The sequence below is a fragment of the Furipterus horrens genome, unplaced genomic scaffold (genome assembly GCF_987537825.1).
Source record: "Furipterus horrens unplaced genomic scaffold, mFurHor1.1.pri manual_scaffold_6, whole genome shotgun sequence".
Taxonomy (NCBI): domain Eukaryota; kingdom Metazoa; phylum Chordata; class Mammalia; order Chiroptera; family Furipteridae; genus Furipterus; species Furipterus horrens.
Genome location: NW_028327176.1, coordinates 26,569,901 through 26,589,649, shown reverse-complemented (window position 1 = coordinate 26,589,649; position 19,749 = coordinate 26,569,901). Strand labels below are relative to the sequence as shown.

The 19,749-nt window shown below is 40.0% G+C and overlaps 1 protein-coding gene and 1 long non-coding RNA gene across 2 annotated transcripts in view; both read right to left on the bottom strand.

Annotated features, from left to right (window-relative positions):
- Positions 1 to 333: 333 nt before the first annotated feature.
- Positions 334 to 4,792, bottom strand: LOC150005872 (uncharacterized). The gene is made up of 2 exons (XR_016511902.1): positions 4,551 to 4,792; positions 334 to 430 (listed from the first exon to the last, which is right to left on the bottom strand). It is a non-coding gene; the product is annotated as an uncharacterized LOC150005872 (long non-coding RNA).
- A 238-nt stretch (positions 4,793 to 5,030) lies between these two features.
- EML4 (EMAP like 4) overlaps positions 5,031 to 19,749 on the bottom strand; it is a 133,953-nt gene continuing 119,234 nt past the window's right edge. The window contains exons 19-23 of the mRNA XM_090281209.1: positions 19,033 to 19,130; positions 10,325 to 10,412; positions 9,703 to 9,801; positions 7,325 to 7,455; positions 5,031 to 6,498 (exon numbers count right to left, since the gene is read on the bottom strand). Coding sequence (XP_090137335.1) covers positions 6,025 to 6,498; positions 7,325 to 7,455; positions 9,703 to 9,801; positions 10,325 to 10,412; positions 19,033 to 19,130 — 890 coding nt within the window. The 3' untranslated portion in view covers positions 5,031 to 6,024. The remainder of the gene's footprint in view (positions 6,499 to 7,324; positions 7,456 to 9,702; positions 9,802 to 10,324; positions 10,413 to 19,032; positions 19,131 to 19,749) is intronic.

Genomic DNA, 19,749 nt, shown 5'->3' with positions numbered 1-19,749 from the left:
GTTACATGCTCCATGAAGGCAGGGGCTGTATCTTTGTCATCGCTGAATTCCCTGCTGGGCCCGGCACCGTTCCTTCCATGAGGTAGGTTTGTAACATATACCTGATCAACGGATGACTTCTTTGGGTCCTTGTCCCACAGAAACTCCATAGGATTCAGACTGCTGCCATTTTGAAAGTGTTGGCAGCACAATACATCTCCATTATAGAGACTGAAGTCTACAGAAGGAAGAGGACTTGCCATGTATGGGCATCTGACTTACCCAGTTGTTAATTGAAATAGTTCTGCCATTGGTCCAGTAAGAAGATATCAGCTTCTATTTCTTTGCTTCCAACCAGGTTTCCAAGTCAGTGTTGGCTAAATGGACATCACCATGCAGAGGCAGGCTCCAGTATCCTGTGACCTTTCCGAGGACACATCTAGCTTCGTGGCTGTGTGAACATCAAGAATGAGGATGGATGACCAGGTATGAAGGCTTTGCTTTTTATTAAGAAGTTATTTTTCCTCCCCGAGGCCATTTCTTTTAGCACCTTTGTTTTCAGTTCCTTTAGTGAAATCTGGTGAAAGTAAACTCTGCCAGGAGTTGGAATTGACGTCTGGAGCCAGTTTTGTGTAATCCTGCTGGCATCAGCATCAAGTAATTATCTGTATTCATCTCTGTCAGTAGATGGCTCCCTGGTGAAATCTATTTGCAGGACTGTGTTTACATGGCTGAGGGAAAGGAAATGCAAGACCCAGGCGCTGTGGACTAGCATGGGGCTGGCAGAGCCTCCAGGCTTGCCTCGGGAAGTAAGATGGGGAATGAGGCGAAGTGGAAAAACACTTGGCAGGTGACAGAAAGAAGCTACCATTGCTTCTTTTTTGGTGAAATGAAAATTGCTCCAAGGTTGGAAAATAGGGAAGCAGTGTCACCATACAAATAGGTTTAAATTGAACAGTCATGTGTCTGACTACGGCCAATGAAGGCAGGAAGAGCAGGCAGTCGCTGGCAGCAGATGTCAGAGTATGATGTGAGAGCCCGGACGCTCCTCCACTCTGTGCTCTGGTTGTAGGGGTGGCAGGACGGGGGGACTTGTGCATGAGAAGGGTCCCTTCAGCTTCGTGACACTGTTTGGATCCCAAAGCCACCTTTTCCGAAGCCGAACCACTTTCTGCAGTTTTTCTTTATGCTGGTCTTAAATCCTTCCTACCAGAAGTTTACCCATTTCATTCTTTCTTAATAAAAATCACTAGATTGTTGCTTTACAGTAACCAGCTGTAGTGTGCTAGCCACAGGGACTCTGAGGTGTAGGACCTGGCTTCAAATCTCGGTGCAGTTACTTGCTATTAATGTAACCTGGCTTCTCTGTTCCTGATGCTTGTCTGTAAAGTGGAGATAATCGAATTTAGGATCATGAAAGGATTAAATGAGTTAATACATGTAAAGCACTTGTGTTATATTGTGTTAGCTATTATCAATGAATAGCTTTTAGTTCTATGGATGTGCCATATTTTAATCATTGAGCACTATTTTTTTTTTTTTTTTACATGTTTCTTCATGTTTTTGTCCTCTGAGATATAGAAGTGGTAATCCTAAATTTTTCTGCCAGATTTCTGGATTGGTAAATTAAAAAAAGAAAACCCAACAAAAATGTGTTCAGTAAGCCATGGTCTCTTGAGGACACCACTCACGGGTACAAATATGAAACAAGCTGGCATTTCTAGCGTTTCTAGGAGATAGTGAAACTTTCTTTACTCCATTTTATCTTTATATCAGAGCATTTTAGGTTATTGTATGGATTAATGAGGGGAGAGTAGAAATTCAGGTTTCCTTTGGAAAGGTGAACAGATTAGCCCAGGAGGTGTAAACTATCTGAGACCTTTTGACAGCAGGAGCTGCCTCTTTACATAGGGCTGCATATTTTTGGGGTGTGGGGGTTGGGCAGAAGGAATGCCTGGAGACCTTGCTACACTCCTTGAAGACTGTCCCTGGGCATCCTAGACAAAGGAGGCTTTCCACCAGGGCCTGGTTTCTGTGACAGTGACAGATATGCAGTGCCTTCTCCCACTGCTGGACTGAGGTTCGAGACCAACACAGGCCCTCTTGTGTTTCCCTTACATATTTCCAAAATCCCTGCGAGTCTTTGCCTTCATCCTTTCACACTTGCTTTGTTTCTGAAAAATGTCTTTCTCCTAGCGTTAAGTGGAAGAAGTGTGAGCTTTAAAGTTATAAAACATGAAGTCCTGGTATGGCTCTTACCTGGGTAAATTAATATGGGCCAGTTACTAATTCCCCCAACCCATCTCCTTGCCCACATGGTAACTAACACTCCCCCACATCACGAAGTGAGAGCCAGGGTGTCTGGGGCGTGCTTGGCCGCACAGGTACTCCTCCGATGTCAGTTCTTGCTCCAAGCCCTACATGGCTGCCTGTCTTCTTTGTCCTAAACCATGTGTCCTCTCCGTTTTACTTCCAGCTTTAAGCTGGAAAACTAGTTTCTCCTATAATTTATATCAGCACTTCAATATATCCAAAATTTAACTCACTATTATAGTTAACCATAAACATTTTTTTGGATCCCCTTTAGTTAAAAACTGATTTATACTTTAAAAAAATGATTGACTTTTCAGAGAGAGAGAAACATCAATAAGTTTCTTCCTGTATGTGCCCTGATCAACGATCAAACCTGCAACCTAGGTATGTGTTCTGACTGGAAGTCAAACCCACAACCTTTCTGTGTACAGGATGACATTCCAAACAAGTCACACTGGCCAGGGCTGGATCTCCTTTTTTGTTAAAGAGTAAAAATTCCATTGTTTAGTGGGTTTGTTCTGGTGCCTATCAGCCATTTTGTCTCAGACTTGGTGAAAGAGAAATTCTTACTCTGGGACAGCCTCTCATGATCAGTATAGGTGTCTCCTGGAGATATTACAGGTGTGGTTCCAGACCATTGCAATAAAGCAAGTCACACAAGTTTTCTGGTTTCCCAGTGCATATAAAAGTTATGTTTATACTCTACTGCAATTTCTTAAGTGTACAACAGTATGTATTAAATATATATACCTTAATTAAAAAAATACCTTATTGCTAAGAAATGCTAACCATCATCTGAACCTGTTAAATGGCACTGATAGACCTGCTTGATGCAAGGTCGCCAAATCTCCCATTTGTTTAAAAAAAAAACCATCTGTGAAGTGCGCTAAAGCGAGATATGGTTGGATATCTGAGTGACTGTGAACATATATTCATTCACCAAAGATGAATAACGTAATGATGAATCCCCCATCATTTCCATGATTTTAAAGCTAGGAATGTATGGAATACTCTCAATCTAATTCTACTTAAAGAAAAATTTATAGCAGCCTATTTATGGTTGTGGTGTACACAGGATCCTTGTCACTAAGCAAGAGATGGAGAAAGCAGGGATGCAGTGTCCTCCTGAGTTCCAGGAGTTCCCAAAGGCTACTACTGGGCAGGCAGCAGCAGGCAGCAGAGTTGGGTCAGGTAGGAAATCAGGATCACTAGGATTATCCAACATCAAACATTAGAGAAAATACAGATGTCAAATATTAAAATGAGCTATTTCCCTATTAAATGGAAGCATAAATCAGATGTAATTTCCTGTAACATTATGAGATGGAGTTTGTTACTACTGGAATGGTTGTATCCATAACAACAACTATAATCAATTGATAATTATGTTTTCTAATAAACAGAGTCATGGGAACTAGCAGTGTAAGTGAAGAAAGAGTTGCACATTTAGAGAGACAAATGAAACATTTTGATTATTTTATTCTTAATCGTCAAAATATTCTGCCATTAGACAGGAATGCATGATAGAAATGGCTCAACATCTTCACGTGAAACACTTGGATTCATTTTCATTCACAAGTTTTTCTAAAAACATCTACAATTTCATAATCCCACCCACTTCCAACCATTATCACAGATTTGAATAACTGTTAAACAGTAGTTGCCAGCAATAGCGCTGGAACGCTTTCTGCGTATTAGTAGTGTCTTTTGAAACTACCACCCAAGAGTATCATGATTCTAAATCTCATTGTACACAGCAACCCCAGAGGTGACCAATGTCCCTACATCAACTCCCTGCTTATCATGGAGAACTTGAAGAAAGCTGTTTCTGCTCTGAGAACTACTTGTTCACCTCAGTACTTTTCTCGCAGGGATGATTTAGTCAGCACTGCTAACAGGCAAATATATATGCCTGATACTCTGATAATTATGTACAGAACATACTGAAAATAGATGGGCTGCTTGGAATCTATATCTCTTCTTTTGAAGAGAGCTCCTTTGAGGATTTTTTTTTTGAGCAGTTGTAAACAAAAGGAAAGATATACACGGACTTATATCTATATTTTTAGAGATATACACTGAGTATTTTCAGTGTGGCGTATATCTGCTTATAGAGATACACACAAACACAGAGTAAGTATCTACACTCACTCCTTCACACATACCCACACCCTTACATATAGCATGTGAATATTAATGTTGTGAGTGGCCTTGGGAGTTCACTGGAGTTTGTATATTACCAAATGAGGATGAAATACCTGATTGTATTACTCCTGAGAAGATACTAGAAGGGAATGACAGTTCTGATGCACTTTGGAATGGCACAATCACGTAAACACTTGCATACTTAAGACTTCTGAACTCATCCAAAGTTTCTAAACATGATCTAACAAAAAAATATTTCAAAACAATGCAGCAAGTTAAAAAATAAATCAAAACAAGTTTTTTATAATCCAAAGTATAAACAAACATAGGAAATGCATATCTGTCAGTAACTATTTTTAAAGAAACAAGTAGTTAAGAAAAACAAAGTCATCTGACAAAACTTAAAAAAACAACAAAAAAACTACTGTCCAATGCATAATAATACATGCATTGCCCAAAATAGCAGAGGATAACCACATTAGAATTGCAAGGCTTATAGCAAATCCACCAGAGAAAAATTACCATATATATAGCAAGTCTGTTAAGTATGCGATGTATAAAAAGATTTTAATTACTATGACTGTTACTCACACTTCTGTAAAAAAGAATTTGCAATTTGCTGAGTATCTTATCCCTCAATATAATTAATCTGTATAAAAATTACAACTAAGCCAATGAACTTCAAGCACCAATTCTGTATTTATATTTCTCCTACTACTGAGGGAACAGATTATGTTGAAGGCTGAGCTAAAATTAGCTTAGTAATTATTACAGTTTAGTTTTATAGGCATGCGGTTTTTTTCCCTTAAATGCCGAACATTTAAAAATGTTCAGGCCAGTAAAGGAATCCTTGGAGGAAACCATTATTTTGAGTATCAATGGTTTAATATACACTTAAAAGCTCTCTTACAAACCACAGCTTTCTCATTCTAAGATAAAATAGATTTGCACACAAGAAATTAAGAGACTGTTCCTTATTACGACTTAGGAAAGGCAGCACCTATATAGCAGACTAACAAGCACACCTGGACATCTACCAGTAGTGTAGGAAATGGCATTATTATTCAAGAAGGCAACAGCACTGCCTGTGGCAATACTGAAGGTTTTCTTAAAAAATTTCCTCTAGGTATTTGGGGTAGGAGGATCTCTCAATAAGAAAGCATTTTTTTCTTCTTCTGATTTCTTTTTCTGCATCAGGAAAGTAGTAGCTCAGTCTGAGCCAGTAGATGAGAAAGTGTCTATGATGCCTCTGGTTGTTCTAAAGAAAACAAGTTCAGATAACAAGGGATTTGTTTTAAATCAATACAACTGCTGTTTTTGCTTTCAGCAACATCTTATCACTCAAGTACACAGTACTTTCTGAGGCATAATTAATGTTTCAGCCTTTCCTATTATTAAGTTTGGTTAATCTTCAAAACACACCAAACTGAACCTTTAGGTTGGCTGCATTTGACTGACTGATAAGACTACTGAAGAAAACAGATCACGCTGAAACCAAAATCTTGGTCAGTAATGATTCTCCATCACTTCCTGGCCTGTTATCTGAACTCTAGCTCAAGGTCACAAGCATTCAAGCCCTGGTGTTAGTTAGGATAGAGGTGGAGGGTCTCGCTGGTCCTCAGGAAGAGCGGCTTCACTCCGCTCCTCGCTCATCTCATTGGACAGCTCTTCATAAATAGGCCCACCAAGGTCTTCGCTGCCCCCTTCACTCTGCTCCTCACTGTGGTCTTCGCTGGGCTCCACAGTCTGTTCCAGGCTGTTCTCCAGAAGTGTGGGAGAATTGCTTATTCTACTTTCTTCTTCAGCTGTCTCATTCAAGGGCTGGGGAGGAGGCGGTGTGGGAGTATCAGATTGCATGCCTCGTTCAGTGGAAGAGATGGGGGCTTTGTTTAGAGTAGTATCTGCTACAATCTCGTTTTGAGGCAAAGACAACTTTTCCACAAGTTTCCACTGAATGATGCTCATGTCTTTCCCACCAGTTGAAATCAGGTGACTGTCATTATGAGTAAAACTGACATTGGTGACGTGACTGCTGTGGGCACTGTACTTGTGACTGGGAGCCTATATGAAATAAATCAGACAAGAAAAGTGAATTATTTACATGCCTGCCTACAGGTAATTCAAATCAAAGCCACAAGTCATCAAATCTGAGGAATAAGCTAACAGTAATTTCCTTTTAACAACTACTTATATGGGAGAAACAAAATATAACAGACATATATACTTCAGACTATATGTTAAAAAAAAAATAAGGCCCTGGCCTGGTAGGTAATTCAGTTGGTAAGAGCAGCATCCCGATATGCCAAGGTTGTGGGTTCAATCCCCAGTCAGGGCATGCACAAGAATCAACCAATGAATGCATATGTAAGTTGAACAACAAATTGATGTTTCTATCTCTTTCTTCCCCACCTCCCCTCTTTATAATTTAAAAAAAATTTTCTTAGAAAGTCTAGTTTCTTCTGGATATCAGGTTGGTGTACTTAGTAATTATTCTTTTGGGATGCCAGGGAAGAATTTACTGGGTTGGCAGGATTACAGGTGATTTGGGAAACATTCCATGAGTTTTACAATGCTGATCATACGTGTAACAAAATATTTTCATACGTTCAGGAGAAATTTAAAACTGCCCCAAAATAAAAATAAACAGATAGTTACTAAAACGGAATAAAACATCGCCAACTGCCTTGTAGAATCATGTTCTCCTTGACCTTACTGAGGAAAGAGCAGTACTGTCTGCTTGGATGCTTGTAGATGGCCCTGTTTCCCCCTGTGCATCAGTTACCATGGACAGTCACCAGCAGCCCTACAAATGTGTTCGTGCCATTGACACGGAATTATCCCCAAACAAAATGCCCCACAAAGCTAATTTTTATTAAATTGAGTTTACCTTTGCTTTGGAGCAGGGATACTGAAACAGATGGACTTTGCAAAAGTCATCAGCAACAGCTATCACCTTCCTATTGTGTGATCGCACCAGTGCATTGATATCTGTCCCATCAGATCCTTCTGGCCAGACACCTTTGATATGGGAAGATAAGGGTGCAGAAGAATTAGCCTGAAAAATGTAATTGTGATGCTACATAGGTTTATTTAATTTTAGTTCAAACTCTTAGCCGCTAACATTTTCCCTTACAAATTTCTTAGTGGCCCAACACTTCATTCAAATGAAGTTTTAGCCTAAGTCTAACTAATAATAAAGTGATAAATCAAAATAGCCTCAAGATGGAAAGTTTAATGACCCAAAAGTACTCACTAGTAACCAGCAGGTGGTGCTAAAATAACTTTAGTTTTAAGCTTCATCGTCTGAGCAGTAAGGTCTTCCTTTTTCAAATTTCTAGTTAGAATGGAAGTTCTCATTTACTTGTACGGCAAGGTGCAGAAATGAAGCCATAGCACTAATTCTTCAAACTGGGTAAGCTGTGTAAGATTTACATACTCTTTCACTGGTCCCTTTCAGGCAAGCACGTCAAAGAAAACCTCAAAGAGATTCTAGTCTACCTGCTATCCCATAGAATTTTCTTGTAACTATTATTTATGTCTGAAGACGAGACATAGCAAATTTAATTATTCTGAATCATTATGAGGCACTGGTGAATATGTTCTATAATACTAGATTACAACTATGGAATATATAAGTGTTGAGATGCTGGCCTCCTGTGGTTCAATGCTATTCTAGAGAACAGGTATGTTTTGTGGTAGATTTGCTGAAACAAACAGAACACTGCTGAAATGACATCTCTTAATTATGAGTATTGTATATTACTTCATTAAAATAGTTACCAGCTTCTGGCCACTATTTCAGTTTCACCAAGAATAATGAAATTGTTTATGAACTAGTCAGGGTTATTTTGCTTCTAATTTCTTCCTGGCCTAGGAGGCTTTTCCATCTCTCTAAGTTGTATTTAGAACAAGCACCTACAATGGATTATTTTTCTAATGCACACAACATTAAGGAAGTTCAGATTTGTACTTGGGCTAGAGGTGTGAGTCCAGCTTTTGGAGGGCAGAGATGTATTGTTAAAGGAAAAGTACTGCTTTAGGTATTGGTGCCAAATGCTTTTAATTATTCTATTTAGTGAGTATAACATCTCTTTTTTAATTCTTTGCAAACAAGGCTTTATTATTTTAACTTCTCCATTTACCCTCTAACTTCTTCAGAAGGATACTTACAGACTAGGAAAAGCTTAGAAAACTGTCACAGAGGGCAGATTCATAGAAATGTCCAAAACATCAGATTAGGAATGATTTTCTACTTTTATCTTTCAATAACGTCTATTAAAAATGTCTTTATATTTCAGCAAATGGTGCTGGGACAACTGGACAGCCACATGAAAAGACTAAATAACAACTGCTGAGAAGAATGTGGAGAAACCAGACCTTCCTCTACTGCTGGTGGGAATGTGAACGGTGCAACCACTCTGGGAAACAGTGGACAGTTCCTCAAAAGGTTAAACAGTTACCACATGATCTTGCGATTCTGCTTCTAGGTACATACCCAAGAGAAATGAAAACGTGTACACAAAAATTTACATATGCTGTTCATAGCAGCATTATTTATAGAAGCTGAATAGTGGAAGCAACTCAAGTGTCCATTAACTGATGAATGGAAAAACAAAATGTGGTATATCCATATAATGGGACATTATTCAGCCATAAAATGCTACAACATGTAAGAACCTTGAAAACATGCTAAATGAAAGGAGCCAGTTTCAATGGATCACATATTATATGATTCCATTTATATGAACTATCCAGAATAGACCAGTCATTAGAGGAAGAAAGATTTTAGTGGTTGCTAGGAGGTGGAGGTGAAGAGTGCCTGCTAATGGGTGGGGAGGTTTCTTTTTGGGGTGATGAAGATGTTCTAAAATTAGTGATGATGGAAGCACAGCTGTGAATATACTAAAACCACTGAATTGTGCACTTGAGATGAATTATGTTATGTGAATGGTATCTCAATAAAGCTGTTTTTAAAATGCCTTTACAAATTTTAAAGTTTAAATTTTCACTTCGAGGAAAAAAAATGGAGAGGCGATCTGTGCTATTATGTAAGTTCCTTTTGTCTTTCATTTTTAGTGGGGAATCAAAAGTCTGAATTCTGCAGAGAACAAACCTCATACTGGGGTTTAATTTCTCTGAATCTGGTATTAACAGTGAAAACACTAAAGAACACATGTGGGCTGTTTCATTAAGGAATTTAGACAAATAATTATTATATGGAAAAGCTCACAGACAGCATCTGCCCATCAGGTGTCATGTCCTTACCAAAGACTTGAAAGCCTAGTACACAGGTGTATGTCGTCCAGTCGATGTCCTTACACTCCGATCGATTCCTGATTAGTTTGCAGCCACTTGGAATGTCCCCTTTAAATTTAGAAACAGGAAGTATAATCATAGTGCTTGTGTATAAATGTATCTGAACGTGCATCTTGATTCAAACTAGCCACGTTTACTTGTATTTATAATCCATACACTGAAAAACATTAAGACACATTTAAAAAGGAAAAGAAAGTGTTTACTTTTAACAGGGTTTATGGAACTACCCACTGAAATTTTCATTTCTCTTTAAGAAGCATAAATTACCATCCATTATACTTTTTCCTGCTTCTAGAAACTGCTGTTAAATACAGAACCATTCATAGTAGTATCAACCTCAGAGTTAATTTCTTATGACTACATGTCTACACATTTAAAAATTAACTCATTACTTTCTTGGAGAAGTGAAGCACATTTGAGATTCTCATGCCTTAGACAGCTCAGAGTAACATATACTTTGTCAGGTTAGAGAGGCCAACATGCATACTCAGCACAACTCAGATTCCATACAGCCTGCTTATTAGTGCCCCTGGCAGACACATCTTAGCCATACATGATCGTTCATACTTACAGTACAGTATTTCATAGTCTCCCGAGTTAGACATTATATACTTGTTGTCTGGGGACCAGTCAAGGTGTGTGATATAGCTGGAATGTCCCTAGGAAACAGTAGATGGATCAAGTATTAGAAAGCATTTGGAGCTTTGTATAAATAGTTTAATAGCCAGCCCTGTTTTCTGAATAGCCATTCATCTTGCATTCCTAATGTATCAAGAGCAGTACCACAACCTATAGAACTGCAGGGCTCATGGCAGGTCTTCAGTCCTTTTCTGCTCTACCTTGTTGGGAGCCGAAGATGCCAGTGATACATGATGAGTTCGAGTAGAACTTCGGAGCTAAAGAGGTCTCACCACAGTGGAAATGGCAAGCACCTGCAACTTGGGAGTATCCTGTTGGCCTCTCCACTTAAGATACCAGCAACAAGCACCTACTGTCTGTTAGAGACTTCCAAGAAAGAGTCTCTTAAACTTGTGCCTTAAAAAGACACTGCAACAGGTAGCATGCCCTCATGCCATATTTCAAATCATTGATGTCCCCGTTAGTGACTTCATTTTTGAGAATGAAATATTGGTTCCAGGTTGTTCACAGTGTACAATTTTCCTGGGCTGCTGCTTGAGCATCCAAGGTACACCCCAGAGGCTGAGGAAATATGGCACAGGTACACGGTCTGTCCAGAAGTTATCCAGCCATGTAATATGAAGAACAGATACACGTACTGAAGGAGATACAAAATACAAGAAACACTGTACATAGGACAATAATGCCTTCAGTCCCTTTCCAAACAGGCACCTTGGGATCTCAGAGTTCTCCCAATTGCCATCAGCTGCCCCATTGTATTTTCCTGAATCTCATCGACTATCTGAAATCTTTTCCTTTCAGAGGTGATTTTAGTTTTGGGAAAAGCCAGAAGTTGCAGGGCACCAATCTGGGCTGTAGGGGACCTGAATCATCTGGGTGACTTGATGTTTTGTTAAACTCTGCACAAGATGCACTGTCGTGATGAAGCTTCCAATTACCAGTTGCCCATAGCTGCAGCCTTTTGAATCATCCGGATAGTTTCCATTGAGGAATGTTCAAGCTTAACACAAAATCAGATGCAGATTCGTTGCTCTACTTGCTCATTTTGAATGGGATGGCCACACGGTACACATGATTACTCAATGGCGTCTACTTTCCTTCACTAGTACAGTGAAGTCATCATTGTTCACACATATGCATTCCAGTCCACTCCTTGGCTGCCAGGTTACATCGATGTTGCACAAACCATTCTCATTATATTAACAATGGCTGGACTTTTTCTAGACAGATCTCATACAACAGTCATATGGGGGTCTCCTAGGAAAACTATCTCCAAAGAATATTCTGGGAGAAGAGTCACCCAACACTGTACTCCAGAACAGCTGGATCCAATACAATCTAAAAAGAGTCTGGAGACATTTGACTTGATTCCTTAAAACACTGCTTAAACAGGAAGACAGTGATCTTTTTCTGCTTAGATTTTACTAATACTATAGGAATTTAAAAACTCCTACATCCTATATTTTGTTGGCGTGGTATGTAAGCAGTTGATGATTTCCAATCAACTATTTCAATCACACGGGTCTTACTGGTTTACAAGCCGAAGGAGACTCAAAATCACTTATCATCTTCTGGAGTTTGTGGTAAAACATTTAATTTCTAATGTACTTTTTGAATTACCAGTTTTCTGTGCCTATGGTTTTATTTTTTAAGTTAGTAAATTCAAAATATCTTAGGTGTAGTTTCTAATGATTTATACAAAGTATTTTAATTACTCTATTACTCTTCTGAAGTCTAATGACATGTCTTACAACCTCTCTGGAGCTGTGATCTTCCCCACAGTGCTGCATGGCAAATACATACATTTATACATTTAAATGAAATTTAAATTAGATGAATTTGAGAATGGAAGCTTTCTGAAGTGACTGGAGATGAGGTGGTGTACTGGAAAACAGGTTGGCAATACCTGCTAGACAAACAGACCTACCAACTTAATAAATTAGTTTTCCAAGCTAGAAAGACACATGTGGTCATTGGATATTTTCTGAATTCAGCAGAAGGACGGGTTTCGCACAAATCCTTTTCATAGTTCACATGAATTTGATGCCTGGCTCTGACGTATGTGGAAGCCATGCTTCTAAGATAAAGAAAACTTCTGCTACGTAAGTGAAGGATTTAACCAGATTAGTCATGACAAAGTACCAAAAAGTATTAATCCTAATGTAGAAGTATATAAAATTATCTGAATCTCTGTGAAAGCCTTTAACAGCATTATGTAGAAGATCTAAAATACATATGCATAATATTCATGTAACTCACATCTGTGTTGGACACAACATATTTAAGAAGGCAAATCAATATAAAGTATTCTCAAAAGACTCTTGAGTAGGAAAAGCAGCAAAGACCTTGGGGAACTTATCAATTCATATTGTAAAGTGAAGTATTTTTTCCCTGGTATAGATTCCAATATCTAAGCAAAGGAAAGTTAAATGCAACTGCTACCTTCCCACACACCATCTCAGAGTGTCCTTGCCCTACCCAACTCATAGGCCATGGGAGGTACATGCACAGCTTGGGGCGAAATAGCCTCAGACATTATCCTGAGGCCAGAGACACAGTGGGAACAAAACCTAGTCTATATCTCCTTAAAAGGAAACAGGAAAACTATTCTAAGCTGGCACTTTCATTACTGCCATTAAGTAGCTGAATGGAGGAGTAACTACAATAGTCACAAATGACAAAGCCCAAAATACTACTTGGCAAAAATCAGAAATATTTTAGCTATATCTTTGTCAACTGCATGGAGGATCATCTATGTCAGTGGTTTCCACCCTGGCAGTTTATTAAAAACACCTGGGAAGTTTTTTAAAAAGTATGAAGGCCCAGAGTTAGAAAACTATTTTCCTTAGGAGCATCCAGATGTCCTCTCACCATCTACAACAGTGCTGTCCAATGGAAGTTTCTGCAGTGATGAAAATGTGGTGTATCTGCAGCTGAATACACTAGCAACTAGCCATCTGTAGCTTCTGAGTGCTCAAAACGAGGTTAGTACTTCAGGGAACTGGATTGTATTTAACCTCATAATCACAAATTGTGGTTAGTAGCTACAATTCTAGATAACGCAGGTAGATAACAGTTCATTCTTTCTTTACTGATTTCAAATACCTCTTTTACTACCTAGCAAATTTCCACTTAAGCAGTACTCTGGAGTCTCCTTTCTGTTCCATTAGTCTACTTGCCTAATCCCAGCCAACTGTGAGAATTTTGTGGTATGTGGAAAATTTCAGATAAACTTCAGAAGCACCTTATTAAGCTTATAAATGTCATGTTGAAAAATCTAAGGTCAAGTGCATCAAATTTAGATAAGAATTTGCGGAGAACAGATACTTTTAGCGTCTTTTCATCAAGAAATATGTTATGCCTCTACTTTTTTTAGTTCTTAGTTCATCTTTCAGTCATGTTTCACTTAGCTTCCTGTGCTTTTCTTGCTATGTTTATTTGCAAAGAGTCTACAGTTTTTGTTGTTCTTATGAATAGGACTTTTTCCCACTGCAGTTTTGATCTGCTTTTGCTGGTTTGAGAGAAAGCTGATCATTAGAGTGCAGACTGCTAGTTGCCTATTTAATTCATATTCTGCCCTTTTGGTAAGTGCCCAGTTAAGGCTATTTTCCAAACTCTTTTGCAGCTAGGGGTGGCAGAAGTCACTGAGTGGGGCTTTCAGGAAAACTTGCAGAGAACTGACTTAGCAGGAGGAGTGCTCTTCCTTACCCCGTTGTGCTCTTCCTTTCTTTCTGGAACTGGGATATGATAACTGGAGTCCCAGAAGCATCAGACTGAGGATGATGGGGTAGAAAGAAGGACGGATCCTGAGTCCCTGATGACTGTCTTAAATGAGAACACATGGCTCTTTTAAGTCACCAAGCTATTATAGTAGTATTGAATCCTACTGCCGTCTTGAAATACTGCATCAGTTTTATAGATTATTTTCTTGATTTCTAGGTAGACAGTTAAGTCTTTTGCCCTTCTTTTCTTTTTGATATATATTTTCAGTTACAAAAAATTTACCAGCACTTCTTGCCTATCCTGACTTTGTAAAGCTTTTGAGTTTTAGTAAATCACTGCAACTTCCATACACTATAACTCCTAGACTAAGATCTTTGAGTACTAGTGTTAAAAGTTGCACAGGAGAGGAGACTTCTCCCTCCACAACTAAGAAGGAATACAACTACCTCAAAACCATAAACAACCCATGGACATGAACTAAAGGAGGGGGTGATTACTGGAGGGAAGTGTGGTACTGGGCAGAGGAGAGCAAAGGGGAAAAAACTGTAACTATTGTTACAACAAAATCAATAAAATATACTTAAAAACAAACAAACAAACAAAAAAACAAACTAGAAAGAACCAGAAGTTCCAGAAAATCAAACTGCATGGAAGTCCAGCAAACAAAGATATAAAGAAGAAATACTCATCCAGACAGGTAGGAGGGGCGGTGCCGGGGCGGAGAGGACGAGGTCTGGTGGCAGCAGCAGTGGTCCAGCAGAAAGCGCAGTCCCCACGTTTTAAAAAGTCAGGAGGGACACCTGGGGAGCTTTCCCAGCTCCTCACCAGATCTCAAAGCTCATAGTGCCAGCACCGGGGAAAATCACATCTCATTGCTTCTGACTGTGCAGACCAGTGGGGGCTGGGATGGAGGCAGAAACCACCGGTCTCAGCAGAGTCCGCTTGTTTAAAGGGACCCCATGGTCTTAGAACGTCCGAAGACCCACCCACTTTGGGAATGACAGCCAGGGCAACAGCTAGAGAGGCACCAGTCTGGTGCGGAAGTGGGAGAGGTGCCTGGAAAAGGGGCGAGTGCTAGGCTGGCGGCATTGTTCCCTCTCAGACCCCTCCCCCATGATACAGCGCCACAACATGGTGAAACAGGTCACCCTGTACTGACGAATCCCTAAGGCTCCGCCCCTTACAACGTAACAGGAGCAACAGCTCTACCTGGGACGCAGAGGCAAACAAACACAAGAGCCTGTCAGAATGAGGTGACAGAGAAGTATGGCCCAAAACGGAAAATGGATCAAGGTTGCAGCGGGAGAACTAAGTGACAAGGAGATAGCCAACCTAATAGATGAGGAGACAGACAACCTAACAGACACAGAATTCAAAACACTGGTGATAAAGATGATCACAGGCTTGACAGATATGCTTGAGTATGGTAAACGTGTAAGAGAAGTGAAGGCTATGCTAGGTGAAACAAAGGAAAATCCACACAAAACCAGTGGTGAAGGGAAGGAAACCGGGGTTCAAATCAATGATTTGGAACATAAGGAAGAAAAAAAGTCAACCAGTGCAGGAGGAGGAAGCAAAAAAAATGAGGAAAACTTCTCAAATTTTGTGAAGGAGATGGACATACAGGTCCTGGAAGCACGGAGGGTCCTGGGTGAGCTGGACCCAGAGGGGACCTCACCAGGATCCATCATGACTGAGATGCCAAAGGTGAAAGATAAAGACAGAGGCCTGGGGGCAGCAAGAGAGAGGCAGAGAGTTGCCTATAGGGGGGTGCCAATAGGACTATCAGCTGATTTCTCAGAGGACACTTTGCAGGCAGGAAGGGGCTGGCAAGCAGTATTCAATGTGATGAAAGGCAACTTGGAACCAGGATTACTCTATCCAGCAAAGCTATCATTTAGAATGGAAGGGCAGATGACAGCTTCCCAGACAAGGTGAAGCTAAAGGAGCTCATCATAACTAAGCCATTATTATATGAAATGTCGAAGGTACTTAAGAAAAAGATCAAAACTATGAACAATAAAATGACAACAAAGTCACAACTATCAACAACTGAATCTAAAAAATAAAAACAAAATCCAACTAAGCAAACCAGAATAGGAACAGAATCATAGGTATGGGGATCATTTGGAGGGTTATCAGCTGGGAGGGGAGAGGGGGAGAAATGGGGATATGGTGCAGGGACTAAGAAGCATAATCGGTTGGTACGATATACACAGGGGGATGTTAAGAATAATATAGGAAAGGGCGAAGCCAAAGAACTTACATGCACGACCCATTGACATGAACTAAGAGGGGTAGGATTACTGGAGAGAAGGGGGTTACTGGGCAGAGGGGAGCAAAGGGAAAAAAAATTGGAACTACTCTAACAACATAATCAATAAAATATACTTAAAAAAATAAAAAAATTAAAAAGTTGCACAGGAATTTGAATGAATCAAACAGAAAGCCATTACACTGCACTGAGGTGCACAATAAATTAACCTTAATTCTACTGCACACAGAATAGAACCTTTAGGTCAATTAAAACTCTTTCAAGGAAAATACACAATTTTCCATATTAGAAAATTATGTTGAACTTTCATAGACTTAGGTTAAGTTCACGTTAACAACACCCCCAAGTACAACCCAGGGCTCATCTAGTTCCTGAGAATAATGCTAGTGCCGCTTCTATTAACACCTAACATTTACTGAGTACTTGCTATGTAGAGGGCATTAAGTTTAAGTAGTTTACATACACTATCCATTCTATATCTCATAGCAACCCTAACTGAGGATGCCCACTTTAGTAGGTAAAGAAATTTAGGAAGCGGAGACAGATGAAGTAACTTCTGAAGTCACATAATGAATTGGTGGAGCAAGAGTTCAATCCCAGGTCAGATAATTCTGGACCAAATTGAACACAGCATTTAAATCATGGTTATCTTTCACTAATTTCTGTAACACTGAAGATGAACAGAAAGCAATTTAAAAGTAGAATTTTTAAAAAGGAGTTTATAAGTAATCAAGGACCTTTTCGCTATCTTATCAAAACAATACAGGAAAGGCTGGGGTTAAGAAACACTGGAAAGCAACAAAACTAAAACTTCACACACTAAAAACACGTACAACTCAGGAATCTTTGGGAAAATCAACTAGCAGTCTTTAAATTCATTTTAGTTATAAATCCTTCTGTCATATTAATCTCACTTGAGAAGTCCAATATGTAAAGCAAATAAAATGAGATCCTTGCCAGCATGCCCCTCAGCCCCAACCCCAAATCCGGGGGCTCTGCAGAAGACAGAAGGAGCGTCTGAATTCAAAGCCTTAAAAGCTTTTCTATAGCAGCAGTTACTAACTCAAACTGCTTACAGAGGGAATATAGGATACAAGCGTGAGCCCATGAATCCTATCATTTAGTCAAACCACTTTTAAAAATATTTACTAAACACTAAGATGGAAGTTCTTGTGGGAAGTAAAAGAAATTGGGAAGGTCCTTCTAAAATCACATGATCTAATAAGAGGAACAAAGTGCCACAGATGAGGCCGAGGAGGTTTGCAGTGTGTGCTGGGGAGAGACTTGGAGAACCCGAGGGCAGCAAGAGGGCAGCGTGCCTGCAGGCGCCCGCGGGAGCTGCAAGGGTGGACAGGCTGCAGGAGAGGAAGTGAAAGGCTGTCATGGATGAACGGGGCATGGGGTGACTCCATTCACCTCTTCCCCTCAACTCCTCAGCCAGCCCCGAGAGCTCAGGGTCACGGAGAGCAACTCTCTCTGGAAGATCACTGGGGTTCCTTCAAAGAGGCGGGCAGGACCAGTTGTGCACAGTAAACCAGCCTGCGGTGTTTGAGAGAAGGTACCATTTGCCACACAACGGAGCAGCCGCAGCAGAAAATACGTTCACATTCACTCGTCACCTGGGTCTCTGAGGCGGCATCTGTGAGCACTAATGTGTAAGAAGCAAGTCCTGCGCTGCGCTCTACTGTCCTATTCTGACTGCCTTCTTAGATAACAAGACTTACGTCCTTCCGTGGAACTTGTGATTGTCGTACTGCTATTTAAAGATTGGGTCTTTGTTAAAATGTGGCTACTAGAACTTCTCACAAGTACAGATGCTGTTTTCTGTTTTATTTCCAGTATTTTCCTATCATTAGTCAGTATTTCAGTGACCATAGTGGCTGCAGAAGCATATTTAGAATTTTACAAGATGTCCCTCTAAAAAATTTTAACCAAACAGCTGGAGCTTGCCCCCTTCAGGGCATCACTTCTGGTGGACACGCCAGGTGAGAGGATGACCGGCACCGAGCACAGGAAGGAGGCCCCGCGCAGGCAGTGGGCAGCGGGCCAGTCAGTGGTGTGCCTGGTGAGCGCATCAAGATGCCCAGAACAGGTCTCTAGTTCATAGAGTACCTGCCATAAGGTGACCACCAATGTATCTACAGAACTGAATCTAATGTTCACCTTAAAGTGATTACCTAGTCAATCTGAAATGGGCAACAAATTAAAGAAAATGTTTGTTAATTCTCTTAAAAAAGACAAATATCTATATAAATTATTTTAGTGGCACAGGAGATACAAGAAACTGCAGGGTGTCAGGGTGGGCAGGAACATGGGGCACTGGGATTAAAAGTGACTTACCCTTTCATTTTGGACTCACTCCATTATCAAAGTGTATTTACTCTAAGGGGTTCTGATGTAAATAGCTTAGGAAACTCTAAAATCAGCCAGAGACAGACAAGTATTAAACTCCCACCAAAGGAGAAAGCTTCATAGGGCACACAGGGAACTGCCATGCTCTGCTGTCGCGTAATCTCAGCTTTCAGAGACAGAGATAAAAGTTTTAAAGCAGTGGAGGGACAGATGCATCAGTGTAAACATCTGACTCTCTTTAATGAAGTAAAAATTTCTAAGTTCACAACTTATTTTACTTCACTACTTACAGTGCACTTTCCATATCTGCTATATTTTCTTCCATTTTCTGAAACTACATAGAGGTAAATAAAGTTGTCATGAGATCCTACAGCCAGGAAGGTGCCATCTAGAATGAAGCAGGAGAAACTGTTGACTAGAGAAATACATTGATAATTTACTGTTATTTACCATCAATTTAACTGTCATTTTATGAATCCTTCCATCACTAGGAACACTTGGAAAACAAAGGGTCATCTAGATGAGTCCACAGTCCCTTCTTGGACACACTCCCAGGCTTTGGACTCCACACATTCTAGCCTAGTCTCCTTCTAGTTCGGTACAATCGGGCCCCAGGGAGGTTAATCTGCTCTGATGGGTCTAAGTCACAGTATTCCTCCAGCAAACTGAGCGAACAATTGCTCATTTCAGCTGAGCACACATGACCTCTCCAAATACAGAATTTGTTCTTTTGGATAGGGACCATGTTCTCTTCTCTATGGTCTCCTTCATTGTACTTGCCATGTACCAGATGGTCAATAAAGTACAAGTGACCCTTGGGTTTTAATCACTACATTTGCAGTAGTTATTTGTAACTACAGTACTGAAAAAAGCCAATCCAAAACAGAAAACCTTTTCTGCTTCAACTCTTGACACTTACAGTCTGAAGAAAATACTTTTCCTTCTTTTTTCAACTCAGAGAATAGTATTCAATACTTCCTTTTAAAACAACGTAGAAATAACAAAAG